The sequence below is a fragment of the Notothenia rossii genome, assembly GCF_949606895.1.
Source record: "Notothenia rossii genome assembly, chromosome: 5".
Lineage (NCBI taxonomy): Eukaryota > Metazoa > Chordata > Actinopteri > Perciformes > Nototheniidae > Notothenia > Notothenia rossii.
The window spans coordinates 85,125,145-85,152,457 of record NC_136903.1 but is presented as its reverse complement, the minus strand read 5'-3'; the positions used below and the strand labels follow the sequence as shown (position 1 = coordinate 85,152,457).

Sequence of the window (27,313 nt, the reverse complement as noted above, 5' to 3'; positions counted from 1 at the left end):
GCACTTGACATTGGCAGCTCCCCCCTTTGGATCCATTATCCAATAGATTTAAAATCCTGCTCAACCATTTATCCAATAAAAACTGATCACCTGTTCTATGTTGCCTATATATGTGGTTACCGTTTGTCTTTAGAGATGGAGACACATCAGTGTTGAAACGTGAGTCTGTTTTAAGTTGAATGTTTGCTGATATTAAATGAGGAACTTGAAGATGTGAGCAGAATCCTGAGTAATCCAACAGAGAAGGTCAGTGACGGTCTAAAAACACACACTTGTCCTCACAAAGTTCAAGTTATTGTCAGTGTGTAATTTACTGAAGTACATTTACTCAAGTACTGTACTTTAGTTTCAATTTGGGAGTACTTAAATATTTCCATTTACGGTAATTTATGCTTTTACTCAACTGCATTTTGGAATATTGTAATGTTTACTCTACATTTGTTAGATAACATTGGTGACTAGCTACTTTACAGATTTAGATTACTAACTAATGCAAAATATAAATAAACTAATTATAGGTTTCAAAAATCCAGCACTACTTTTACCAGCGGTGTTAACGACATTTGTGCTTCAATAGTAATAATTAGGTAATTAAAAATACCAGAATCTCAAATGGGCTTTTACTTTTGGGACTAAGTATGTTTATCATGCTAATACTTTTGTACTTTCACTGTAAAATGTTGAATGCATGACTTTTATTTGCAACAGATTCATTTTATACCTTAGTATTTCTACTTGTATTATCCGAGTACTTCTTCCAACACTGGTTTGTCTGGTTTGTCTAAAAAATAGTTCCGCTTTCATTGCGCGCTCCCGTGAGCTCCGTGCACTCCTCAGCAACACTTGGATCACATGACATGACAAAGCAGCAGCAGCTACTTCCTGTGTGCACTGCTAGCCAATTTCACATCCAGACGGTCACTGCGACTAATACCGTGAGAAACCAACATGCTGGCTATGATAAACAGGCTCCTGGACTGGTTCCGCGCGATCTTCTGGAAAGAGGAAATGGAGCTCACGCTCGTGGGACTTCAGTACTCCGGGAAAACTACCTTCGTCAACGTGATAGCGGTAAGACTGTCGGTGTGGGCCCAGACTAGCACCTTACCTGGGAGAAGTTGTCTTTAAATGTGTTCAAATGTTCAAAAAGTGCATGACTGCATTACTAAGTAGTGTTTGTGTCTTTAACATATAATTATCATATGGTTATGTTTTGGCTTAATAGTTGTTTTGGTTAGATTGACGGAGTTGTTGGTATGACTGCGCATACAAGTATGAAGCGGTCATGTGATCGAGGTGCTCTGTAATAGCCGCCGGTGTGTCAACATCAGTGATATGACAACAATCAACCAGTTAACATGGAAACAGACTGGTCTAGTAATCTTATGTTAGGTAGGGTTAATTAAAGTGGATGAGGTCTGCATGTGGCAAGCTATCTATATCATTATAGATTTAGGTAAATGGCTAGCTGTGGTGAAAAGTAACTAAGTCAATTTTTACTCAAGTACTGAACTTGGGTAAAAATGTTGAGGTACTTGTAATGTACTTGAGTATTTCAATGTTTTGCTACTTGTACCCCACTAAAATTCAGAGGTAAATTGTGTACTTTTTTACTCCACTGCATTTATTTAATATCTTTAGTTACTTTTCAGATTTGGATTAATAATGTGAAATATAATCAACCCTTAAATCAGACTTCAGTTCCATCTGGAGTAAATTCACAAGCTACCCTGCAGTATACAAAGTCATTCAAACCAGCTGCACCTTTACCAGCTGTGAGAACAATTGAATGCATCATATTTCACATTATTAATGTGAATCTGCAAAGTAAATAAAGGAATTAAATACATGTAGCGGAGTAAATAGCTAGATGTGTGTGGAATATGCTATTGAATGCTAAGCCTAAAGAACCTGTTTATACCTCCTCCCTTTTAAAATATGCCTCTGTTGTTGAGTCCACCAACTAGCACATGTCATAGCTGGCACTGTGAAACTTGTTGATACTGTAATACTTGTTTAGTCATGGGTGGTTTTGGGGTAAAGGTTGTGTTGCTTGTCGGTTTCTTGGTGATAGACCACACTGTATTATTGGAAAGTCATGTTGTAGGCCTCAGTGCTGTAATAGGCTCCCTTTTCCTGGATTCCTCTCAAGAATACAAACTTGTTCTGGGTCCTTTGTGGTCATGTCAGGTGATCTGAGATCAGCTTTAAACAAAGCTAACTTCTACTTTACTTTTAAGACTGTTGGACTAGGCCCAGACTCGATATCAGCCATGCAAACAAGGCTATAGAAGTCATCTGGGATATTTGAATTTCTATATGTATCAGACTTAGAGTTGGGTTTCAGGATAATGCTAGTTTATGGCATTAACAAAGCACTGGATGGTTACAGGAAGCTTGTATGCGGATCAAAATGCCATCATCTTATCATGACTCATGGAGTTCAGGACCAAGTGTTGAAATATCAAGCAGCTAAAAATGACCCGTGTAATCAAATGATTTCCTGTTAAAGAATTCGCTAGGCTTTTCATGTGACTCTCTTAAGCTTAAAGCATACTGGCATGTGTTTTTATTTGTTGATGCAGAGATGGTTGACATTAAAAAGCACTAAGGCTGAAAAGAGACTCATTTGGTGGACATTAGTTATTGTAATACCATTTCAACACGAAGCATTTCAGTTGCGAGTTGCAGTATTCACTAACCAGAACTTTCTCTTTCATTTTCTTTCTGCAGTCAGGGCAGTTCAGCGAAGACATGATTCCCACAGTCGGTTTCAACATGCGGAAGGTCACTAAAGGCAATGTGACGATAAAGGTAGGCCAACGAGCACACGTCCAGCTGAATTCCTATGTTACAGTGTAGAGCTCTATGCTTTGGACCCTGGAACATAATGACTGGTTCATATATGAAACAAATGTTGCAGAGTCCTTGGTCTTCTGACAGTATCTCTGACTGTGTGTTGTTTTCCCCCCAGATATGGGACATAGGGGGCCAGCCTCGCTTCAGAAGCATGTGGGAGCGCTACTGTAGAGGAGTCAATGCTATTGTGTAAGTTTGTGGACACTACAAAGTACAGCAGGTGGCCTTTGGGACCGCACACATTCTGTTTGGCTTCCTGAACTTACTGGTATTCTGAAAAACTGAACTGAAATTGTACATCCGATGAGAAACAATTATTATTTGTATATGGTGACATTGGGCTTGGTCTCTCCCCATATGATAGAGTGGTGCTGGGATGAGTCCTAAACCCAGAAATGAGTATTTCAGCACTTCCTGGTTCCCTCGTCTCAAAGTCAATGTTTTTGAATGAGTTTTTGGTTTGATGCCTGGACTAAGGTCTGTGGTTAACACAAGCCAAGGAGATTTCAGGTTTTTTTTAGACATACAAATGTTACTAAACACCCCACTGGGTAACTTCTGAAGCTTATATGTGTCTTAAAAACAGCGAAGAGACTACTTTAGATCAAATTAGCCGCCATTAGCTTAGCGGCGCGAATGCAAAGTCATATTTCATTCAAGCTTGGACTATTATAAAAGTGGTGTTAATACATGAAGATTATCCTGCTGAACAAAACCTGTTCACTATCTTGAATGTATGTCGTCACAGATCTTAGTTTTTACCTGGTTTTTACACAATATTTCAAAATCATTGCTTTTACTTGTGGGAGCACATGTAATGCTAACTTCACGGTCTATACAAATACGTCATATATCTGCACCACTCTATTGTGTACAAATAAATGTTGTAAGAATTTACATTTTTGATTGAGTAAATCAGCTATTTTAGTTTTGACCAAACTCTCTTTAAGTAGTTTCTTTCCCTCTTGCAGTTACATGGTGGACGCAGCAGACCGAGAGAAGGTAGAAGCTTCCAGAAACGAACTGCACAACCTTTTAGAGAAACCACAGCTACAAGGAATTCCTGTAAGTGGACACTTGTCGTGACCTTATAGATTCTACTTGATTTCAGAGGCTCGAGTAACTCAGGAATCAAACCCCTAATTGGTAATGATGCAATACATGGATTGTAGTGACTCAGCCCTGATGACACACTAAGTGGTAATTTGCGCACAGTGAGGATTCTGTGATTGGTGAAACACATGGTGGAAAGAAAACCTTTAAACTGTCTGCTCACACTGAGATAATGCTGATTCATAGCTGTGCTGGATATTGATCAGCCCTTTCTCTCTTGTTCTCTTCCTCTTTCAGATTCTAGTACTGGGCAACAAACGAGACCTGCCGAACGCACTTGATGAGAAGCAGCTCATTGAAAAAATGTGAGTCACTCAAGACTAATGTGTTCTGTGGATAATCCTACACAAACGTCAAGGCGAAAACCATTGCACTACAAATCTGTGTCAGAGGGATTATTGGGACCACTAAATATAGATAGTCCTCCTACAAATATAAGTTTCAATCATTGCAACAGCTTATTAGTCCAGATTTTAAAACGTGGGTTCAAAATACAACTCATTTATTTTAAGAACATAGTAAGGTAGGGATGTTAATCGTCAATACAGATTCCAGTGACGGTCAACAACGTTTGATACCGATTTGTGCCATGGTGAAAAAAGGAGACAATTCACTCCTTGATCACTGTTAGGTTGCTGGTTTTTGTAAGATCATTTAAAGGGTTATAGCTACATTTCTAATAGCTATTCTACATCGGTATAAGTGAGAAAATAAGGTGCGTCCCGGATGTCTCAATTGTGAGTTTACTGCGCCCCAAATACATTTCCTATCACGCCTTAAGGCCCTGACGCACCAAACTGACACCAAAGAACACGTCCCGACGGAACACGACTGTTGTGTCGCCTCACGTCTCCCGCTTCTTGGCCAACAGTCGCAATCGAACACACCGCAAAGACTCTAGCCGACGGCCAAGTAGCACGTACGAACTGGCATGCGTGAGTGGCAATAACTCTCCTTACCAGCAGGCGGCGGTAGTGTGTATTCGTCATTCAAAACAGGCAACAACCGGAAGACAGAGAAGAAGAACAGACTCCGTGATATAAACAAACAACAAATAGCGTGTGCTTTCCACTTTCACTCTCGTCCATCGAAAACATGTCTCGTTCGGTACTGGAGCTATCAGCCATTGGAGTGTTGCTTGCGGAAGACATTCTTCGTGCCTTCTTAAAGCGTTTGTTTACGTCCCTCACTTCCGTTTCGCTTCTCATGCACTGATTCGCTAGCTGAACAGCCAATCGGAGTGATTTATTTGGCCCGACTGCCCGACCCGACGCATGGACGATTCAACATGATGCATCGGCCATGAAAGGCCAAATAAGGCGTGTCACGGCCGACTGTGCGGGACACACCAAATTGAGTTTGGGCGACAGGGCACGCTTTGTCGTCCGACTAACAAAAACGGCCAAAATCGGCTTGGTGTGTCCGGGCCTTTTATAAGCCCCGGACACACCAAGCCGATTTTGGCCGTCGATGGATATCAGGCCGACGATGAGCGTCCTGTCGCCCTACTCAGATTGGTGTGTCCCGCACAGTCGTGTCTTTTCAGCCGTGCCGACACCTTTTTGGCCGATAACCCACCGATTCAACATGTCGACTCGGTAGGCAATCGGCCAAAGGCAGTCGGTCAAATAAATCACTCTGATTGGCTGTTCAGCTTAGCGAATCAGTGCATGAGAAGCGAAACGGAAGTGAGGGACCCAAACAAACTATTATGAAGGCAAATCTGAGATTTCATTTAACTCCAGCTCTCGACACAGGTTCGGGAAAGCCCCGTGAGCTTCTTGCTGTAGAGTGAAAATGGAACGCACACGGTATTTGTTGTTTGTTTATATCACGCAGTCTGTTCTTCTCTCGGTGTATCAAGCAGTTTGTCTTCGGGTTGTTGCCTCTTTTGAATGACGAATACACACTACCGCCGCCTGCTGGTAAGGAGCGTTATTGCCACTCACGCATGCACAGTTTGTACGTGCTAGTTGGCCGTCGACTGAAGTCTTTGCGGTGTGTTCCAGTGCGACACATGGCCAAAACGCAGAGAGGCGAGGCAACGCAACGCAACATTCGAGGTCCGTCTGTGTCAGTTCTTTGGTGTCAGCTTGGTGTGTCCCTACCTTCAGGCTCCAGTCATGTAGCTACTGACGGGCACTGTGGTACTATAGATTTATGGATTTCACCTGAAGTTCTCTTTTGGTGCATCATTAACATCGACTCAGTACTGAAGAATTGGTTCTTGTGTCATCCCTAATATTGATTATGTGACATTTCATGAACATGCCCATCTGCAGTGCAAACAAAAAAGTCATCAAATGCAGATATTTTTTCTTCTGTAGTTAACTGTTTTTAGAATACACCGGAGCAATGAGCTGCATGTAGGAGTGAAAAATATACCAGTGACAATAGACAGAGATGTACTAGCTGAGCTTATCTGTTATTTCCCCATTCATTTTTAATATAAGAACAAGAATTCCCTTTTAGCCCGTGCTGACCAGTGCTGTCATAAGAATAATGTTTTGATGGAAGTAATGGATCATCTGTATCGCTGGGATTTTATTAATCAGCTTTAACACGACTCTCTCATTTGTACTCGGAGGTTTCATGTTTCCTCCTCTCCTTCTCCAGGAACCTCTCTGCCATTCAGGACCGGGAGATCTGCTGCTACTCCGTCTCCTGCAAAGAGAAAGACAATATAGGTAAGGAGCGTACCAGACTTTAAATGATTCTACATCTGTACTTCCCTGCTGCGTTCTTTAAACACCCCATCTCCCTTTTTTTTCAGATATCACGCTGCAGTGGCTCATCCAACACTCAAAGACTCGAAGAAGCTGAAGATGAAGACCCCCCCCCCCCCATTGCCCCATTGCAGCCTCATCCCCTAATGCTCATGGGACCTCGACAGCCATCCCTTCCTCTGCCTCTGTGAAGTTATCCAGCTCTGCTCACTACCAACGCCCCCGCACCACGCAGTACACTACCATAGCCCCCTTGTACAGCACTACCCCCACCCGAATATCAGGAGATTTAAGAAGCTGTTTCAGTACTGAGAAGGTGGATTATTCGTACCCGTCATGCCTTATATGGACATGCTGTGTCTGGCTTTTTAATATAGCTTCTGCAAGAATCTCATGATGTCACAGTGTGGTATTCCCCAGATGGTCTTCCTTTAATCCCACATCTAGACATCCTTTTGTCAACATTTGGTGTTTACATGACACTGTTATTGTTTTTAACAGTTAATTGCCAAATAACGATGCTAGTTTATGCTAATCCCTACCTTTTAATTCTTAATGAAATCTTCCCACTGTCTGCAGCCTGCATTTTATTTGCTGGTATCCATTTTATTAAGTGACTTCAGTCAATGTTTACACATAACTTAAAGATGAACAGAAGTGTTGTTTTTGTCTGAAGCAAAAAAAAAAATCCTAAAATAGGTCATCAGAGTTTTATAAGTGCCTTCGGCTGAGTGAGTGATCCAATCAGACAGTAATTGCCCCATGCGACTCCTAACCCACTATTATGAATAAACACTCGCTTCAGACGCAGCATAAACCCCTTGATTACACTTAAAGCCACACTGCGATAATCACGTTACGTTTTGTGATCTCATTATTATGTCTTGAGAAAAAGGCAGTTCTGTAAAATACGGAATGAGGTCATTGAGAAGATGTTACATTTGCTTTAGTTCATGCGTAATTGAATGGTTTTTTTATGTAGCTTGAAAAAGTTTTCTTGCTGTTCTCAGGTTGTTGAATGATTTGAGTTTGACTCTTATGGTCTGATCTGTCGGGGTGTGCCCGGTATCTGTTTCATTATCCCCATTTTGTTCAGGTTGGATAACAGGAAGCCAGTGTTACGGAGAACAGAAGATGGTGGACGCTTGATGCCATTTAGCATTTAGCGCCCTCCTCTGAATCCTGATGTCTTTATTAGAAGCCTTAGCCGCCAAAGGACAACGCTGTCTCAAAAAGCGATGTATAACCTGGCAAGTTGTTTCCTTTGAACAAAAGACAATGATTTTAGAAATACTTATCTGCCCTTGCTTGGCCAGTTTATCTTTTATCAATGTGTGTGTTGCTGGATCCCTTCTGCCATGATGCTGTATGCAGGCCCAAACGCTCCTGCATTTCACTGTAATTCTTTCTACAAATGCATTACAGACACTATTATATCCCATTGTTATGTCTGGTGATGGTATAGTTGGGACCACAGCAGCAGTGAGGGGTTCTACATTTGGGTGGCGGGGTGGAAAAGCTTTGTTACCTGTGTTATTATAATAATATACCCTATTTGCAATTTGCATGTGCAGAACTTAATTCACATTCAATTGCAGACTTTGTAAATAAGATTTAGCATTTTTATTCCAACAGATGCTCCTGTAGATGTCATGCATTCTTTCGCTGTGATGATTGCTAATAAATTTGTTTTTATTTTTAAGGAATTCAAAGTGTGACATCCAGATTCTCTTTTGTAAAGCGAACTGTTTTAGTTAGTCACCACTAGGTGGAAGCAGAGCGCTTTGGATGGGACTGTGCAACTTCACCTGAAGTTCTCTTTTGGTGCATCATAAACATTTTTTCTTTTAGTGACTTTTTTTTTAGATCTAGTCGATGCAAGTTTCAGTATTAAAGAGATTGAGAATATAACTGAGTGATGAAAGATGGCTGAGCTGCTCAGTTTCCAGCTGTTATCACACTCTGATTTGAAACCTTACTGTAGCTGCCCACAATGCATTTCATAAGGAGGTTTGCATCAGGCAGCCTACATGCAACTACAAATCCCCTGATCATTTCCAACATGCAAACTTTACTTTGTACAAGTGGTCTGTGGATAGCTGTTTAATCCGGAGCTATTGTCAGGGTTCCTACGATCCTTTAAAACCTTTTCAAAAACGAGTTTTCCAGGCTGGTAACATAAATAGATTTAGGAAAATCCTTTTACATGTTGGATAATACATGGATTAGTTTTGGCCTTGACTGAAATTATTGTTACAGTAGTCTTCTATGGATAACATTTAACTTCTGTTGTGTAGCTACATATACTTTACTTACCGCATTGTTTTTCATTTATCATCAGATGTCTTAAGAATACACCTATAGGGCAATCACTTTTCTGTTCCTATATTGTCAGAAATATATTTTAGTAACAATTACCAACTGTTAGAAGCGTCAAAAAGGGTTGTGTTTGAATTGTCTAGGTTTCTTCTTTTCTGGGCTTGATATTATCATGGGTCCTTTTTTAAAAGCCATGGACAACATTTAAAATGTCGTCTATAAAAATGAAAATGTGTGGGAAACCCTGTATTGTTACTTAAAGATCCCATAATGGACGGTTAACACCTCCTCAGTGTTTCTTGGCAGAAAGGATTGGCTATTATGCAGAGAAATGTAACACTGTGAAGCAGGACGCTAAGACGAGTGCGGGGAGCGTGTCGCAAACTGGGGGGCAATAAAGAGATCTCACAGCTGGAGCGGGGGGTGGGGGCTGGGCTGGGCTGTTAAAACAAGAACACCTTAATTAATCTCATTTCTTAAACACAGCTTTTAAAGGAACAGCTGCTGCCATTTATTGTACCAGGGCGGTGGTTGGGACGTGTGGACAGATGGAGGTGTTTTCGATGGATTCCATGGGTCAGTGTGTCAGCATGGGAACTTCATATTCATAGACATGTGTGTGGTTTATATTTGCATCGAGTGCATGGGATTAAGCAGAGGTTTCCTAACCTGCCACATTAATTAATGTGAGGAGGTCACGGAAAAGAGTCGAAAGGCGTGATGTGCTATTAATGCACTTACACTCCATTAGCTCATTATTTAATACATGTTTTGCACAACTAACCATTTGCATTTCTGAAGTATCTAAATAGTCGTATGAATGGCCATTCATCCCAAAATTACTAGTGCTGCTATAAATCGAGTTATGTCATTTGGTCCAGACATGATTCACTCCCTCATAGTGTATGCTCTGTTTAATTGCTGCAACCCTACATTTAATAAATCCCTCTGTGAACACTTGATGGATGTCTTAGATTAGAAGGATGTTTTGACAAGGCATGGTCATTATGATATATTTAGGAACACATCTCAAAAGGACCTCAGGGAGTCTGCATTATAATCCATGTGGTCTAAATATTGTAGAACTTGTAGTTTACTCTGATTTGATATATTTAACCTCTGCATCATGAAACTTTGCTATTGCAATATCTAGAGGTACATAGAAGTAATACTTATTAAAAAGCTCTAATACTACATTGTAGAAATGCTGTGTTAAAAGTAGAAGTCCTGAAATGAGCATCAAAATATGGTGCAGAATAATACAATTATATTTCCTGATAACTATTGATGCTTAATAGTTTTTCTGTATAATTATCTTATACTTATCTAATAAATGATTCTTTGTAAATTTGATATTATTAATGTGAATCTTAAAATAAAGTAATATTATTTAATCACTGCAGTGAAGTAAAATGTGCATCTTATTGTACTGAGGTAAAGGTATAAAATAGCAAAAATTGATTATGGAAGTCATATTTTCTTATTTTTATTCAACTTCCTCTCATAAATGGTTCATCATAACTGAGGCTGCTGTCACTGAAATAAACAGTTTCCCTTCTTTCTTTCCAGCTTCCAGTCCTGTACAATCTCAAAGAACACTTCATGTGGGAAGCCTGAACTTTACTTTGGCTCAATCGTAACACTTGAACACATCGCACCTAGTTTATGCAGCCTGATAATCATTTCTTTCACGCAGCCTGTGTAAAGTCTGGTCAAGTCAGCAGGATATTGTAAAGGTCAATCTGTTCGTCAACAAAAATGCTCTCCTCTCCAGCCGGGCATCGTTTTTGCCATAGGAGGCTAAAGTTTAGAAAGGAGGTCAAGTGCACGGGTGTGTGTTTGTTTTCACACCCAATGGCGAAAAGCGGGTGTGGCAGTGAGAGTGGCCTGTTAGAAAAATCTACATAATCTAAAAAACTATTTATGGCCATGTTTGTCGAAGACTCTTGTGGACATCAACACCGTTCCTGAACTTTCGACACGCTGTTTTTCATTTGTTTATTTATTTTATTTATTTGTTTATTTCTTGACTAGAATAGGAGATATAATACCATAGAGCTCCTCTCTCATTGGTGTGGGTTCGCCCTGCCGCCTAATATTAAACCTCACCCTTGCATCAATAGTTTATCGTATAAACACTTGTGGGATCATTGCACTCAGCAGAGTGTTCGAGGTTGTGTGTGTGTAATGAACGGATGCACGTGTGTATGCATGCGTGCTGTTATTGCAAATGTAAGCTTGTTTCTGCAAAGGCTCAAATCCCAAAGTTCCCAGAGGGAGTTACCCTACTCTAGCGATACAACATTAAGGGGTGGGAAATCTCTAAGCAGTTCACCAATCACGACAGAGCCAACCAGCTATCCAATCCGAGCAGACTGGGCTCTGGTTTCAGACAGAGGGTGAAAAGAGGTGCTGCAGCACAGGCAGTATGAGAGAAATAAAGAGCTTTTTGAACATTAAAGCATACAGACATGTCACAGTAGAGATACAACCTACAAATATGAAACCTGAAAATTAGCTTAAATAACTATAGGCCAATGGCAATCTCTAAATTGTCAGTTCTGGCGAAGGTGCTCGAACGCCTAGTCACTAGTGAGTGAACAAGTAAAGGAGTTTTTATGTAAAAATGATATCCTGTCTAAACATCAGTCAGGCTTCAGAAAGCAACATAACACCATCACTGCCACAATGAAAGTGGTGAATGACATTACGAGTATTTTAGATAATAAGCAGAGTTGTGCAGCTCTATTTATTGACCTTTCCAAAGCGTTTGACACCGTCGATCATCGCATCTTAAAGCAGAGGCTAGCCAGTATTGGCATATCCAGCCATGCAGTGGGGTGGTTTGTGAACTACCTCTCTGAAAGGTCCCAATGTGTTCACTTTGATGGGCTCCCTTCTGAGTGGTTGAACATTGCTAATGGTGTTCCCCAAGGTTCTGTTTTAGGTCCACTTTTATTCTCCATATATATCAACAGTTTAGGTGAAAATGTGAATGAAGCTACCTTACATTTTTATGCGGATGATACCGTGATGTACTGTGCAGGTCCCTCCATTCAGGAGGCTGGTGTTAAATTACAGGCTGTTTTTAACATTATTCAGACTCAGCTCTCTGAGCTGAAGCTTCTTTTAAATGTTGAAAAAACTAAGGTAATGCTCTTTTCAAAAGCTAAAAAGACACCAGAGCCTGTTTTGGATATTGTAACTGCGCAAGGAATAATACTTAAAGTGGTTGCCTGTTATAAATACCTAGGTATCTGGCTTGATGATTGTCTCACTGTATACCAAGGCAGGTTTGCCTTCACTTACTGTACGGAGGCACACGTTTATTTATAAAGCCATGTTGGGTAAACCCCCGTATTACATCTGTTCACTGATAACACAGAGTTGCAAGCAGCTATTGTCTGAAATCGCATGATGTAGTCTTGTTGGATGTGCCAAGAGCAAGGACTGTCTTAGGTAAGACAGCTTTTATGTGCGCAGCGCCACTTGCTTGGAACAGTCTACAACTAAAATGGAAACTGAGCAATTTTAATCCTCTGAATGTTTTTAAAGCAAGTGAAGTGAAATGCTCTTTGAAACTATGGGTATTTGTAAATGATGACAAGTATATAAATGTAGCTTGTAAATATGTTGTTTGATATCCTCTATTGTTTGATGTTGTTTTATGTTTCATGTGTCCTAATTGCTGCAGGTCTCCCTTGAAAAAGAGATCTATGATCTCAATGGGACCAATCTGGATAAATAAAGGTTACAAACAAACAAGGCTCAAGTATGCCTATTTCCTTCCTCCTCTTTATTATTCCCTGTCATTATAAAACAGTTTTTATATCCTACAGACAGCCTATAATAGTATTTAGTAAACTTACCAGCATTTAGACCTTAAAGTCATAATGTTTATGATATACAGAATTTACAGTTTACCCACAGAGCATCTCACTAAATCTGCAACGTGCGAACATGCTGCACTTAAGGTGAAGGTTATTTCAAGTCTGATTTACAGCTGTATGCGTTTTAAATGGTGAGATATTCAATCTAAGATTCAGCAGGGAATTACGAAAGGGATGCAACCTGACTTGTTGGAATCTGAAATGAAGCATGGGTGTTTTTACTCATTTTCAATACATATGTGTATCATATGTGTAGCATGAAATTAGTCATTGGTATTTAGCCGGTTAGACGTCTTTCTTCATGTGACGGTGATGCCATCAGAGCACCACTCTCTTAAGCTATTGGGTAATTTGTCCGTTTGACGCCCTAGCAAAGACAGGCATCTGCAAGCACTTCATGCAGGTCCCCGTGTGGACCGTAATTTGGCACTAATCACTATGTGTGGAATGTCACATGATTCATACAGAGCTGCATGGCACATATCACCATCCTTTACTGCTCTACACCTTGTTAAAGACAGATGGGGACATGCACACACACCCTATAATAGCCATGCCTAATAGGACTCCATAGATGTTTCATCTGGGCTCGTTTGCCTTGGTTATTCAATGGTTTGACCCAATGTCATTTCAATCAAACTGCTTTTCAACAGTCTGATTTGATTTGATTTTGTTTTCCCACCACATTTTGATGATTAGGTTCAATTTGTGGATTTGACCACTATGGGATGTATTCCCATTGAATTCAATTGCCATATTGGAATTGATGATTTCCCGACTTTTCAGTAGGCTAAGTGTCAATATCATGTCACAATGTCCAATAGCCTACTTTGGATTAAGGACAAAGTACCAGCATGCTAATTAGAAAATGTTAATACAGTATGCTTACTCGCAAAGCTAAGATGTGAACATGGTAACAGTCAGACCTGGGAAACGTTAGCATGTTAGCATTGTTGTTGCAAGCATAACAGCAAAGTAACTCTAGCATTTAGGAAAACACTGCGTATCTTATTCAAGCTAGCATTGTTGTATCTTTAACCCTTTGCTGGATAGTAAAAATAATATCATGAAAATGATCGATGGGAAGCTAGTGCCATAGGTGTTAAAGGTAGGGTAGGTAAGAACGGAGAAACCAGCTCGAGTGCGCTAGAATTTGAAAGTGTACACAACCGAAAAAAATCTGCCACTTCCTTACAGAGCCCCTCCTCCAACACACACGAACACGCACACGACCAATAAAGGCACGTGATAAGTTTGTGCACGAGATGGAAGGCTGACAGGCAGGTAGGCCATCCAGTTATTTTAGCCGGGCCGGCTCAGATGATTGGTCATGCTTTTTACAGCGCCATGGCTTCCACAGATGACATTTTTTTATGTATTTATTGCCAAAGCATTTAATGTATTCATTGCTATTGGGATTTTAAGAGCATTCCATGGAATATAACAAAAAGTGTTTCTGAAGTGAATTACCTACCCCACCTTTAAATAGTAAAATATACAAAAATGGTTGAAAAGTAAACTTTACCACATTTTAAGATTTTAAACTTGGAAAACAGAGGTTTTCAGTTGCTTTGGTTCAACCTGCTGTGAGCCATAACAGACACTGTTTTGAGTGTAAAACGAGAAAGTTCGTTTTATTTGACGTAAACCATGACTTTTTCTTCTTCGTTTGTGATTGTGGGAGTGCAGAAAAGCTGCTGAGACCTCCAAATGCAATAAATCCATTTCCACTCAGTGCGAGTAATCTTTCAGGTCCGTTCTGTTATCCGGCGTCCTCTCAGATAGCCGGCTCTCCTGTGAGCACTTTCATAGTCTCACCTCCCAGCCTCGCCTCTGACACTCTCTCCTCCTCAGATTCCATTAAAAATCATAACTTCAGCTCCTGGGGCGCTGATCAAATAGGACGGCTAATGCATTTTTCCTACGTTTTGATTTTTTTCTCCCAATGTACCTCATATTTACATATAGATTGAGTATTTATCATCCCACATTTTAAGGCAGATTCACTGTAGTCCACTTTATTAAACCATGTTGGATTTATGTATATTTAATGAAAAGTTGATGTAGGGAGTGTAATTCTTTGAACAAGGGAGTATACTTGGTATGTGGGATGAATAGTAATGCGGGGGCTTGTGAACAACTCAACTTGTAAGTCTTGAAATGTAAGTGTGGTTTTTCCAGTTCTTTATGGTACGATGTCCTTCGCACCTCTCGTTGCATTGTTCTACCACCATCACGTGATTATTTATATTAAATATCAATCTCCAGGTTCTATACCCTGCTCTAAAAGTAGATGGAAGTATAGGCCATTAGCCACAAGTTAGACAAGCTGGAACAGGTTTCATTTGATCTATATTCCCCGAGGTCCTCTATCTATCTTGAACCGTGAAGAAAGAAAAGAGTAGACAAATGGTAACAACCAGCACAGTGGAAGAAACAGTTTGTTATTTGAGGAAATATGCTGATTTCAATAGACCACTACCACTGTCTTATGTGTCTGTTGAGTATAAAGCTTTACACTTTGTGTCAAGCTTATTTTAAAGACTGGGAATATGGTGAAACATACCCTGACTTTGTCTTAATGTTGCAAAATCTGCCTAAAACAACAAAAGCAAGTACTTCGTAGAGTTTTGCCCAGCAACCTTTGTTACCACCAGACCCATAAATAGTACAGCTCATAACCCTCCTCAACATACAATATATTGTTTTTAACACCTTTTGTATAAATAAAACAACTAAGGTGTCATGTGTGATTTTCAAGCTTTGAGGTGCTGCTGTATTCATTGTGTTACCTTTGGAAAGAGATGAGCTAGCTCTTTTGACTTCTTTCTGCTAAGCTAACTTACTGCTAGCAGTGGTTTAATATTTAATGGACAAACAAGAAAGTGGTATCAATCTTCTCGTTTAATTCCTGGCCAGTTAAACTAAGATTTCTTTCTGCCAACAAGATTACAGCCGATCCAAATTCTTACACATTGTTTTTGTCCTTGTTGCACAACGTGACTTGCTGTAACCCTTTCACCTCTAAAATCTCTAACTAGTAACCATACAATTAATGTAATTAGACAGGATCATTCATTAACATACTGGACCCTTGGGGGTCTTTAAACTACACAAGACAACTGTAAAATGAGGGGGGGGGAAAAACAGCACGGCAGTAAAATGTGTCTTTTCTGATAAATGTTGTCACCTACAAAGGATGTGCTCCCTGAGCGCCAGCAGCCTTCCTGGCTGGAGGCTAGAGGAATCTGCATTTCATTGTAAGCGTGCAGCATCAGGTATGAGTGTGTTGAGAAGACTTTACGGGAGGCTTTATCCTCCAGTCACTGTGGCTTCAGGTTAACAATGGCTGAAAACCCTGCAGGTTGTGAATAGATAGTCTATAGACAAATGCTGCACTGCAGGCTGGAATGTTCTGAAAAAACCGATGAACAATTGGGACAAAAAAAATGTAGTGCAGACATTGTGACGTCTCAGTTTTAATGCCACTAACAGTGAATAAGGCTTTTGTGTTTCGCGCCAAACCTAGAGGCTTGTTATGGTATAGTTTCTTTTTTGGTTCTAAAATGGTGGAACGAGCTCCCCATTGATAACAGGACTGCAGAACGTCTACACATCTTTCGTTGCTGACTGCAAAAACCCACCTGTTTCGACTGCACCTTGGCAAAGAAAAGGAAAGATCTCTTCTGTACGTGGCACTTACAAAGATTTAGCTTACCTGAAGCCAATGCAGTGGTTTGGCTTACGGACAGCGTGCAGTCATTTATTGTAAATCACTTTTGGATAAAAGTATCAGTTAAATCAAATGTAATGCTTTGTTTTGAACTAGACATTCAGGGACTATTTTACTTCCATGAGCGTGACAGCCAGAAAGAGTTAAAGACCAAACCTCTACTCTAAATAAGGCCTTAATGAGACTTTGGATTCAGTTCAATGAGAGGGACAGATGTTCCCTCAGGCAAGATGAACTAAAAACCCGGTGACAGCTGGATAGAGACGAGGTAACCTGCCTTTGATATTAGCCAAACCTTTCTTCTTCAGGTAGCCCGGCCTTGGCAGACAACCTGAAGCCTATCAGATGGAAGAACAGCCTTTACCTTTGTGTGATCCTCTGCCAGGACACCGTCTGCAACCTTCCCAGGGTCCGAGCAGTGCAGCATGATCATACATTCATCTTTTCGTGCATTTAACGATGAATGATGGAGTTAGCATATCTCTAAATGAAAAGTGATTTGTGAATGGGCCTGCAGTATTGGTGATGTCATTTTGAGAGACATGCTGCGATCTGCTGCTCTTCTTCTTGTCTAATCCTTTCGACTACTTTTTAAAAAAATATCTTCCTCATTCATATCTCTTGAGCAACAGGATGTACTCTTGCTCATACAGAAGAAGCAACAGTCTTCCCTGTCACGCTACAGTATAAAGTGCAAGAAGGCAGATTGTCCTGCTGATGATAAACAGCTGTTGCCTAACCTACCTCAGTCACAGGAAAAATATAACTTTGGCAACTTCAACAACCTGCCTGAACGTTCACTCTGTTTAGCTATAGCACCTGCAGAGAGAAAGACAGTACTATTAGGATTTGATGTCTTAGAGCACACTTTTCTGAGTTTCACTGATGTCATTTTCCCTCCTGAAACATGTTCATGTTTTCCACACTATATTCTGTCTGTGTGAGTTTAATGGACAGTCCATTTTAATTTTACTGACTTGCCTGCAATGGTTTCCATGTGGCAGTTTTGCTGTAGCATGTTGTCGTTGAGATATTTCCAAAGCAAACTTTCCAGTCATTCATTCCGCTGCCTTGCTTTGTGTGAGGGATTGCCAGTCCAACCACCTCTATGTGTTATGCTGTAATTAAAGAAGTGTTTGAACACGATCTGATGAAGAAAAGTGTTTGGATCCAAAGGGAAGGAGATGAGGCATGGCAATCCCAGCTGAAGAAAGAATTTCATTATTTGAAATAGCATGTCCTTCACACTTACTTTTCTGCCAAGTTGAAGCTTTTCTAGGGGCATGATTAAAGGTTGCTTATCGAATAACATTTAAGCACAGCATCATTGAGAGTCCTGAGATACAACCCTGGAATGCTATTGTTTTACAGGAATGCTGTTCCCTTGCTGTTGGCATTTGACTCCTAAATGAGGACAAGTTGCTATTTCTGGTGTGACTCCAAGTCATTGTACCACTCTACAATGGGCACAATCACCTCTGAAGGTGACACACCATAGAGGTTGATGGTAAAACAATAAACATGTTGTCCTAGGAAATGCATGGCTAGGACTCAATAGAAAGTGTTGATAACAGAGAGCTAACAGAGAAGTTAAGCTAGCTGAAACACCATACCTTATACCCGTATCCAGAGTTATCACACTGTTTAGATAATTGGCCTGATATCATTGCTTGAGATATGTTTAACTGCTATCTAGCAAGGAGTGAGATGATAAACTTAATACCACTCTTATAACTGTTGTTAATATAAAGCTACAATCCACATCTGGTTAGCTTAGCTTAGCATACATACAGGAAACCGGTAAATAGCTGTCCTGTTCTATTGAAATGTACAACATTCACCTACCAGCACCTCTAAAATGAACTAGGACTTGCTATTAAACTTCGGGTGAGAAGCTGAGATGTATCAGTTGACCAACAGTCAAACATACATGTCTGAAATAGAAAATGCAGTAAGTCTCCAGGCTAAAAAAATGTCAGTCATCATTTAAAAAAATTGCCTTGATTGGCCTCGATACCTTTTTTGCGATCAGATCGGGGGTATGGTTTAGTCAAAAGCGTATATTATGAGTGCACTACTTTGGACAGGCAGGATAACTGTTTTTTCCTATTTTCAGTGTTCATGCTAAGCTAAGCTAACGATCTCATGGCTGTAGCTGCACATTTAATTAGATAGCCTTGGTGGACTTTATGAGACTGGTATGGATCTTCTAATCTAATTTTCATGAAGAAAGTATTTTACAAAAGTGTTGAACTTTTCCCTTAATCTTTCCAAAACAAGTGTAATATTATTTTTCAATAACATACACCAGATGCATGGATATTTAAACAGCCACACACTCACAGTTTTCATACCTTATCAGAAACATTTAGCAGCCACTGTAAACACTGAGGGAAACAATGAGCTAATTTATGAATAATAATAAGCTTCATTTAATGCAGAACCCCTAATTTACTTATGTCACGTAAAACTCGAACCGGCCAACTCTGAGTAAACATAAGAGGGAAATCGTTGTTTGTTCTTTTGAAATTGGTTATATTTTCCCATGAGCCACACACAGATAAGTTCCTGACTTTAGACCACGATACAAAGCTGAATGTGTAAAGAGGAAGCAGTGAAGTGGCTTTTTTTAGGTGAAGATGTTTGCACTGAATAATTACATTTACAATCCTGTGTATTTACAAGATTATTGTAATTTTTACCATTCAAAATGGTTTTCGGCATCGATCCTGTGGCTTTATCTGAAATCACATCTCCTTTCTATCTGAAGATGTGTAACATGTTGTTTCCTCACATCCTATAGGAAGGACTTGGGGATGGTATTTCTTTCTATTCCTTGTGACGCTGGCATTGTCTGCCTTTCGCGCAGGCTCGACATGTGGAATGTATTGTGTGAAATGTGCAGTTTTCCATGGCTTATTGCTTTCCCATTATGGTATCAAGGTTCTCTAGTGTTTGCCCGCTGTCTGCAGCCGCGGTGGTCCTCTTAGCGGGAGACGTGCCGTGTCAAACGCTATTGTCAACCTCCATCTCCACCCTTTCACTTGGAGACGTGGCACCTCCACCTCTTAACAAGCTACGCGTCGCACACTCCCACTAATCTCTATGCATGATTCCTACAGAGATGGTTCACAGCCATCTTTGTTTGTCTCTCAAGAGGCTCCGTGCATTCCTTCAGCGGCTGGTCATTGAGTTGTTTCCATTGAGGCAGGAGAGCATGGGTCCAGCTCTCTGTCTCCGGACTGATGGATGGCCTGTCGGACTTTATCTGAGAAGGACGGACGCTGCGCTGGCTGGGGCCCAGAGATTGTCACTCCTGACTGCTTTATCAGGGCCTGACTTATAGAGCTGTCATCCTCTTAGAGCAAGGTTCCCAGGCACCTCGTCCAGCCATTCCCCCCCCCTGCCTGTCATGCTGCCATCCAGGGACCTTGGCGTGCCTAACTCCCTGCTTGACTGGCCAGACGCCTCCCACCCACCCAGGGATAGATACATTACCAAACTTGTCTTGATTCATCAGCTCCACCCTAAGGTGTTTGGCAGTCTGTTGTAAGAGCCTCTCTTTTGCCAAGTGGTATTAACTCCAGATGGGGCGTGGATGTTCTTGTTAAAGATAAAGATAGGCCTTGAATGTGGACAAATTATGTTTCTTTTGCAGTTTCACAAGACATCCATTTGTATCTTCTATGTCTTGCACATATTCAAAAGACGTGATTTGACACTTTTTAATAGCACGGCTGATATGTTTCTTAGTCTTCACACTTGAAACCCCAAATAAAATAAGAATAGAAAAAAGATGGCAATTGTTCAAAGAACGTTTTAAAAGCTGAGTCCATGTTTGAGCTTGCCATGAAACCACGGTGGATTTCCTTCCTTATTCTCACTTTGATGAGCCGTTGGAGAGCTTGGGGGAAAGCCAAGTGAAGTCTGGGGCCTCTTGCACATTGTGATGTTTTGTTTCAAACAGAGCAGCTTTTGTTCAGCTGTCAGGAAAGGAGCGCTTCACAGTGTGTCGGAGTGTGTTTAGTAACCACAAACACACAGCATGTGTTCATTTATTCAATTTCATTTTTTACAGAGGTTATGTAGACAGTTAGACGTGTGTTTAATGCTGTCGCCGTGGGGATCATTAATCAAGAAATTAGAGGATTTGGAGTGACAGTGTATCTTTGTATCATGAAGATAAAAGGGATACGCTCACGATGGCTTTCAGGATGTGTCAGAGATTGAAAGATGAAATAGATATCAGCATCTCCACCCTAACCCTAACCCCGGGGTGTTATAGATGGATCAATGAATAATTATGAACAAAAGATCTGTTCTCAATATTGTGTTTTAATAGCTAGACTAGTACTGGCCAGGTAATAAGAATACATGTAGTTAAACCTAAACCTTTTTTTGGTCAAATCAGCATTGTGGGTCAAGGGACTGAATTGGACAACATCCACCCCTTTGATCCAGACCAAATAACTCAATAGCTAATTAATAGATAGTCAGAATGATTGCCAATGGAGGATGACATCTACAGTAATGACTCTTTTGGTCTTTTGACTTTTCTTCTAGCACCAGCAGGTTGATATTTGTGGTTTTACATGAAATGTCCCAACAAAAATTGGATGGATTTATGCACAAATTAATGTCAATTTTTAGGATTAATTGTTGTACGTTTGGTGATTTCAGGACTTTTCATTTATTTTTCCAATACTTTGGATTATGACCACAAACATTCAATATCAATGACATTTCCATCAGTCATCTGTGCATCACAAAAAATGTTTTCCATGTTGAACATCAGAATGTTAGCTGTATTAGGAGCATGTTTGCATGTTTTCTCAAACAACCACATTGATTACGCTTCATGGCTTCTGAACTCTAAAGTGTCAGAAGTCTCATTTGAGTGTCTTTTTATATCAGGAATTGGAAATAGGTGAAGTGATTTTGGCATTGGTATTCTTTTTATCTTGACATGAATGGACGCAAATACATTTAAACACACAGTTTGTCTTTCGTAGTGTTCTCCTGGGGGACAACAGCTCAGCAACCATCAAGGCTACTTTGCATTAATGCTGATGGTGACCATCAAAACTGAGACAACTGGGACTCGTTAAGATCACTCAGCATTTTCCTCCAGCTCATTAGAGTGCATTCAGAATAATTTACCCTAGAGACTTCAACTTGAATATGCCTGCAGGATCTATGAGAGTGGTTGTGCCTACAGACATAATGTATACAGGTTTATTGCATTTTTCAGCGTGGGGGTTCCAACAAACATCTCAACATGGTTCTTAAGTTGTAAATCGATTGCATTTAGATAGCGAATTGGTAGTCTTAGTGACCACTTAAAGCTAACCTTAAACCTAACGCTTACCTTTTACAACACAAGCCAATGTTCACCAATTCTTAATGGATTCTTAAACTGTTGTAAGATATTACCATACGCTGCCACATCTTCTTTAAGATTGATAAACATTCTCACGCATGCCTAGAATTTGGGGTTCGATATTGCCCAATGATACCTTGACGGAGACTGAAGTTCCCAAATATCTAACCACCGATTAGAGAACAGCTGCTTTACCTCCTGATCCACAGCCGCTTCTATTCAATTGGTCCTTCCTGATATGTGTTTATCCCAGCTGCACATCCAGCCATTTCCTAAAGTGTGCTTATCTGACAACATATGAATCTTTTTTTATCAACTGGTACACTCATGTATTATATATCTAACTGTTGACATCTGACACCACTAATAAAAAAAAAAAATGGTTCTCATGTTCCGTTGACTATGTGGGTTACTGAGCCCTTACATTATCATAGATACACTATGACCCTTCCCAAAGTTGTATGCATAGCACTAGATTGGATTTAGAGCATCAACAATCATATATATACCAGTAGGACTCCAGTAATAAACTGAGAATGGGGCCAGTGTGTCAGCAAGAGTCATTCCAGGCAAGCTGGAGTCTTTCCTGTTAGCCCCTCCGAAGCTCTGCTTTCCATCCATCCTGGATCATATGCCTTTAATAGTTTGTAATCTCTTAAGGGGTGAGATTTACGTCCTCCCTCCTTAGAGTAGGGGCCAGAGATATTTGGGAAGAGTGAGCAAGGGCTCCTGCGGGAAGGAATCAACCTTCAGTAAACGAGTGTGAGAAACACTCCAAACAAGTCACGTATAGTCCCGAATGACCTCAAAACTAAAATACTGTTTTTAGGAAGGGTTCTATAGTAAGCTCATTTTTTATCATTCCTTTCCTATTTTTTCGACAGTCCAAGACCTTCAGATTATAAATATCACTGTGCAGGTAAAGGGAAAAAAAGGCAACAGATGTGGAAGCTTGGCCATGAGCCTGCAGCTTATATAACTCTCAATGGCTGTATTGTACCAGTTTGTTCCCCGTAATTGTTACTGTGATGGTTCTGTGAAACTTGGTATTGTGTTAGATGATGGAATTTTTTTGGATACAGTACACATTTGTTGACTTTATGAAAGATAAATACACCCAGTTGATTTATGATATCTCCCTTCGGTGGGTCGATATTGCTCCTAATTGTGATGGACTGGGTAGTTTCTCAATAAGCTGCTGTGTCACTGCCGCCCCAGGGAGCACAGGACATATTAGCTCTGGGAAATCAAGACCAAATGTTAGCCGAGTAACGAATCCTTTAATATCTTGTGTATTTATAGTAGACATGTGGAATTAATTTACCCTCAAAGTGTACGCAAAAATGTTACTTATAGTCAAAATATTAAACAAAGTGACATTCTATGTACAACAAATGAAGGACTTCACATACTAATCCAAGCCAGCCTGTTGAACCAGGACAATGGCGACAGCACATATCCATCACACATTTCTGGACTCGCAACACAACTAAATTAGGATGTTCTAAGCACGCATGTTGTAATCCTATCCTTTCCTTTTATAACTGATACATAACTCAAAGTATGCTTTATCTTGTGGACGCAACACAGTCCCGATGAACTGAACCGTTATTGGATTAATGTGATAGGAAACAGTATTTATTATGTTACAATGTCTTTGATGTGTAACCCTAATGCAAGCCTCATGATGAAGGACATACATCTACCACCTGGAGAAGATGAGTTTACCTCATTCTGTTGTTAGGTTCAATCTTGTAGGCTGCTTAGGTGTTGTAAGATAAAGGAAGGAAGCTATGTACTGCTATGGTGCTGTCACTGCCACTCAATAGAACAATTACTTGGAGAACTCAAGGACTCTCGTTGACCGTGGACCTCTGCCAAGGCATTCACAGGCACTCCGGATGGCCCCATATGCCAATTTGGGTTGTATATCTTTCAACGTGGAAATAACTTGAATGCTACACAGAAAATGTATTTTATAGCTTAAAGTGTTTACATGTGTTCCAGTGTTGTTGACCTGACTTTGGGGGGCATTAAGAGTCAGAATAATTGTTTTACAAATATTCAAAAAAATAAAAATGCAGCACAAAGGCACTATCTTGAATGTTAACGAAAGTCAAACATAATGGAGTATCCAGCTTTGATTTGGAGCCACTCAAAAATCGTTTTTTTCTTCCCTTCCAATAAGTTTAATCAAAATCAGGTCAGTAGTTATTTTTCGTAATCCAGCCAACAGGCAGTCAAACCAAGCAGACAACATAACCACCTTGACGACAGAGATTTGGTTTAAGAGGGTTCCTATACGGGGAAGATACTAGACCTTTTAATATACAGTATTTGAATTCATTTGACCCTTTTAATGTTTTGAATGTTGGCGATTTTTGGTTGGAAGTCGTTTCAAATCATTACATTCGTTTTCCTTGGTCTTTCATACTCATCCCACCTCAGCTGTGTTATTCTGCGTGTCTGTCCACAGTTTGACCCGTGTTACCCGGCAGATCGCCGTCTCTTGGCAGTGCCACCCTCTGCCAAGGTGACCTGTCACCAGAGGCTTTTACACGGGCCAGCCATGGCTCTTACACTGCCCCAGGGGAGCTGTAAAAGTGTTAACACCATCCTCACTCTACACACTGGCATTAGAGAAAGGCCTGGTTACAGGACGGACCACCTGTTGCCTTCTGGTCTGGGATGAGATGACCGTCCCTAAGGACCCCAAATGCTACCACAACCACTCGAGAGGAATGGTGTAGTAGCACAACAAACACACCACTGTGGTCCAGAGTGAACCTCTATATGTAAATTGTTACTCAAAATAAGTATTTCAGTGCAGTCAGTCAAGCTTCCAACAGAAAACCATTTGCATAATGTTCATAGAAATAGTTATTTTTTGTATTTAAAGTTTACATAGTCAAATGGTAATGTTTTATTTTGAGTGTTGGTTAAGTGGTAATATTTTTATTATGGGCCTAATAAGATGCTTTTTGACATTATTATGTATTAATAGGATAGTATTAGTTGTAAGAATAGCATGATAACACTATTATTGTTTGCTTATAAGACATTCAAAGGCTTTATAACTACAAAATGTATATAGGAATCTTTATAACAGCCAGCAGTCAACACTTTCAGTTAGCAGTAGTTACCGATTAGCGGTTATTGTCGTTTCTGTGCTTTGTAAAAAACGAAATGTTAAGACAAAGCAGCCGAGCAGAGGGAAAACTGGAACCCAGTTTTACCAAAATCAACTTGCTCTAAATACTACCAAAGTTACATTGTACATTGAGTGGGACTGACAGATGCCATTCTCCCTATACTATGTCACAAAAGCCATCATTTTAAGGTAAAATACCTAAATAATGTAGCTTTATTGTTCTTAAACAGTCTATAAACTCACTCAGTTTCTACCAAGTGCTTCGAAATGAACCAATTTACTATGGCTTATTACAAGGACCCTTTTAACAAGCCCTAAAAAATAAACTTGCAACTATTAACCCTTCACAAAACGTAAATCCCAGACTTGGCAAATCCAGATAAAGAACTAGTCTAATACACATCAATATTAAGCTTGTGAAATAGTTGTGTTATCTATAGCTGGAGAATACCTTAATGTCTGGTTTCACCGCCAATGCCCACACACACAGGCGCTCATCATGTTTCATCTGGACAGCTGGGACAACACACAGATGTCGGCTCAACCTCTGGCCAAGGAAGCTCCAAGTTAATTGTTTCCATTTTACTTTTTCCAAAATAAAGATCGCCAACTGTGTTTATTTTTATGCATGATGGCTGATTATAGCGTTGAGTAATGTATATTTAAATGACTGACTGGAGACTAAAGCAGGATTTCCTGAGTGTTATTTATTATCTCAGTCTTTTAAGTGTGTCATTACGCTGTTTGTCAAATGTGATTATGGGTATAGAATTGGCTAATTGCTCAGGCTGTTGTTCCATTTTGAAGTCATTTGCAAGTCTAATAAATAATGAATTGGTATGACATGTTTCTTTCATCACCACTGTTTTCCATTAATGGGGCTCTCTGGAAAGTATTATTAGGAAGGAAATGAAAATAAATGTTGCAAGCTGCCACACCTACTCTCCTTTTCCGTGTTTTACAATCAACCTTTTTAGTTTGTGAGCGGGTACACCCACTAGGATTGATCTAAAACTACACCAAAAACTCCAACTCAACCAAAAATCTAACCTTTAAAATCTGGAAACTGACAAACTGCCTGATTTTACTGGCACCTTTCCATTCCTGTTCTGTGGTTTCTGTGCAAATGTAATGGATTTCAGTGGCTAGGTGTGAGGGGAAGGGTGCAGTTCATTTTAGATCCAGGGTCTGGGGCCAATGTCGTCCGCACTGCAGCTGTTGGTGGAGCCCTTCCCTTATAGCCTATTACCTCACCATAACCGGGTTATGAAAATATCATCACTCTATGTGCATGTGCAGAGGGTGGCGCTTGACTCGGGGCTAAATTGAGAGTAGTGATGGATCCTCGTGGTCGCCAGCTTCTCAGTGTGTCACTTCAGATAGAAAGCCTACACAGAATGCCCAGCAATGATTATATCTTTTGTGCATTTTAATTTATTTTCCTTATTATTTCAGACCCACCCAGGATGAATGGGGTAAACTTTTTAACAATTTCTTAGCATGAATTTAAAGAAATAGGATCATTGGATAATGCTAGGTTCAAAACGATTGCTTCAATGTGTTGACATATTGCTTTAAAATAATAATTTTACAGAGGGGATTCTTCTAATCAATTTAAAATACATCGATGGAATTGCAATGTTTTAGGAAATTGTTTTGTATTAATCCGGCTTTCTAATTGATACAAAGAAATTGATATATTAATCAAACCCTACAAACTTCCAATCTTAATTGATACAAAGAAATTGATATATTAATCAAACCCTACAAACTTCCAATCTATAGATAGGTACTGAAACTTGAGTTGGAAATTGCTCAGATTATGACAAAAAAAAGTGCATACATTCCTCAAGACAGTAAGGGAACAGGGCAAAACAATTACTAATAAACATCACGACGAAAAAAAGAACATGGCAACAATTGTTTTTTTTATTGCAATTTCCTGAAATGTTGTGATTAAATATGCAAATGATGCATTATCTCATGTTAACTTTTGGTGAAATTAAGGGAAATCTAGTGTAGTGGAGAAGAAAACTCAATTCAATCTGTGTTTTTTCTTTCTTTCAAAGTGACTATAGTTTATGAACAATGTTTTTGGCAGGGCGGGTTTTGTATACAGTCAAAAAGCATTTTGTACTCATT

General features: G+C 39.9%; 1 protein-coding gene across 1 annotated transcript; it reads left to right on the top strand.

The window, feature by feature from the left end:
- Nucleotides 1-121: 121 nt before the first annotated feature.
- Nucleotides 122-8,404, top strand: LOC307040710 (ADP-ribosylation factor-like protein 8B). The gene is made up of 8 exons (XM_079683831.1): nucleotides 122-246; nucleotides 793-1,071; nucleotides 2,734-2,814; nucleotides 2,975-3,048; nucleotides 3,831-3,924; nucleotides 4,210-4,277; nucleotides 6,589-6,659; nucleotides 6,746-8,404. Exons 2-8 carry the CDS (start codon nucleotides 949-951, stop codon nucleotides 6,793-6,795), a joined length of 561 nt encoding a protein of 186 aa, XP_079539957.1. The 5' UTR covers nucleotides 122-246; nucleotides 793-948; the 3' UTR covers nucleotides 6,796-8,404.
- Nucleotides 8,405-27,313: the final 18,909 nt, after the last annotated feature.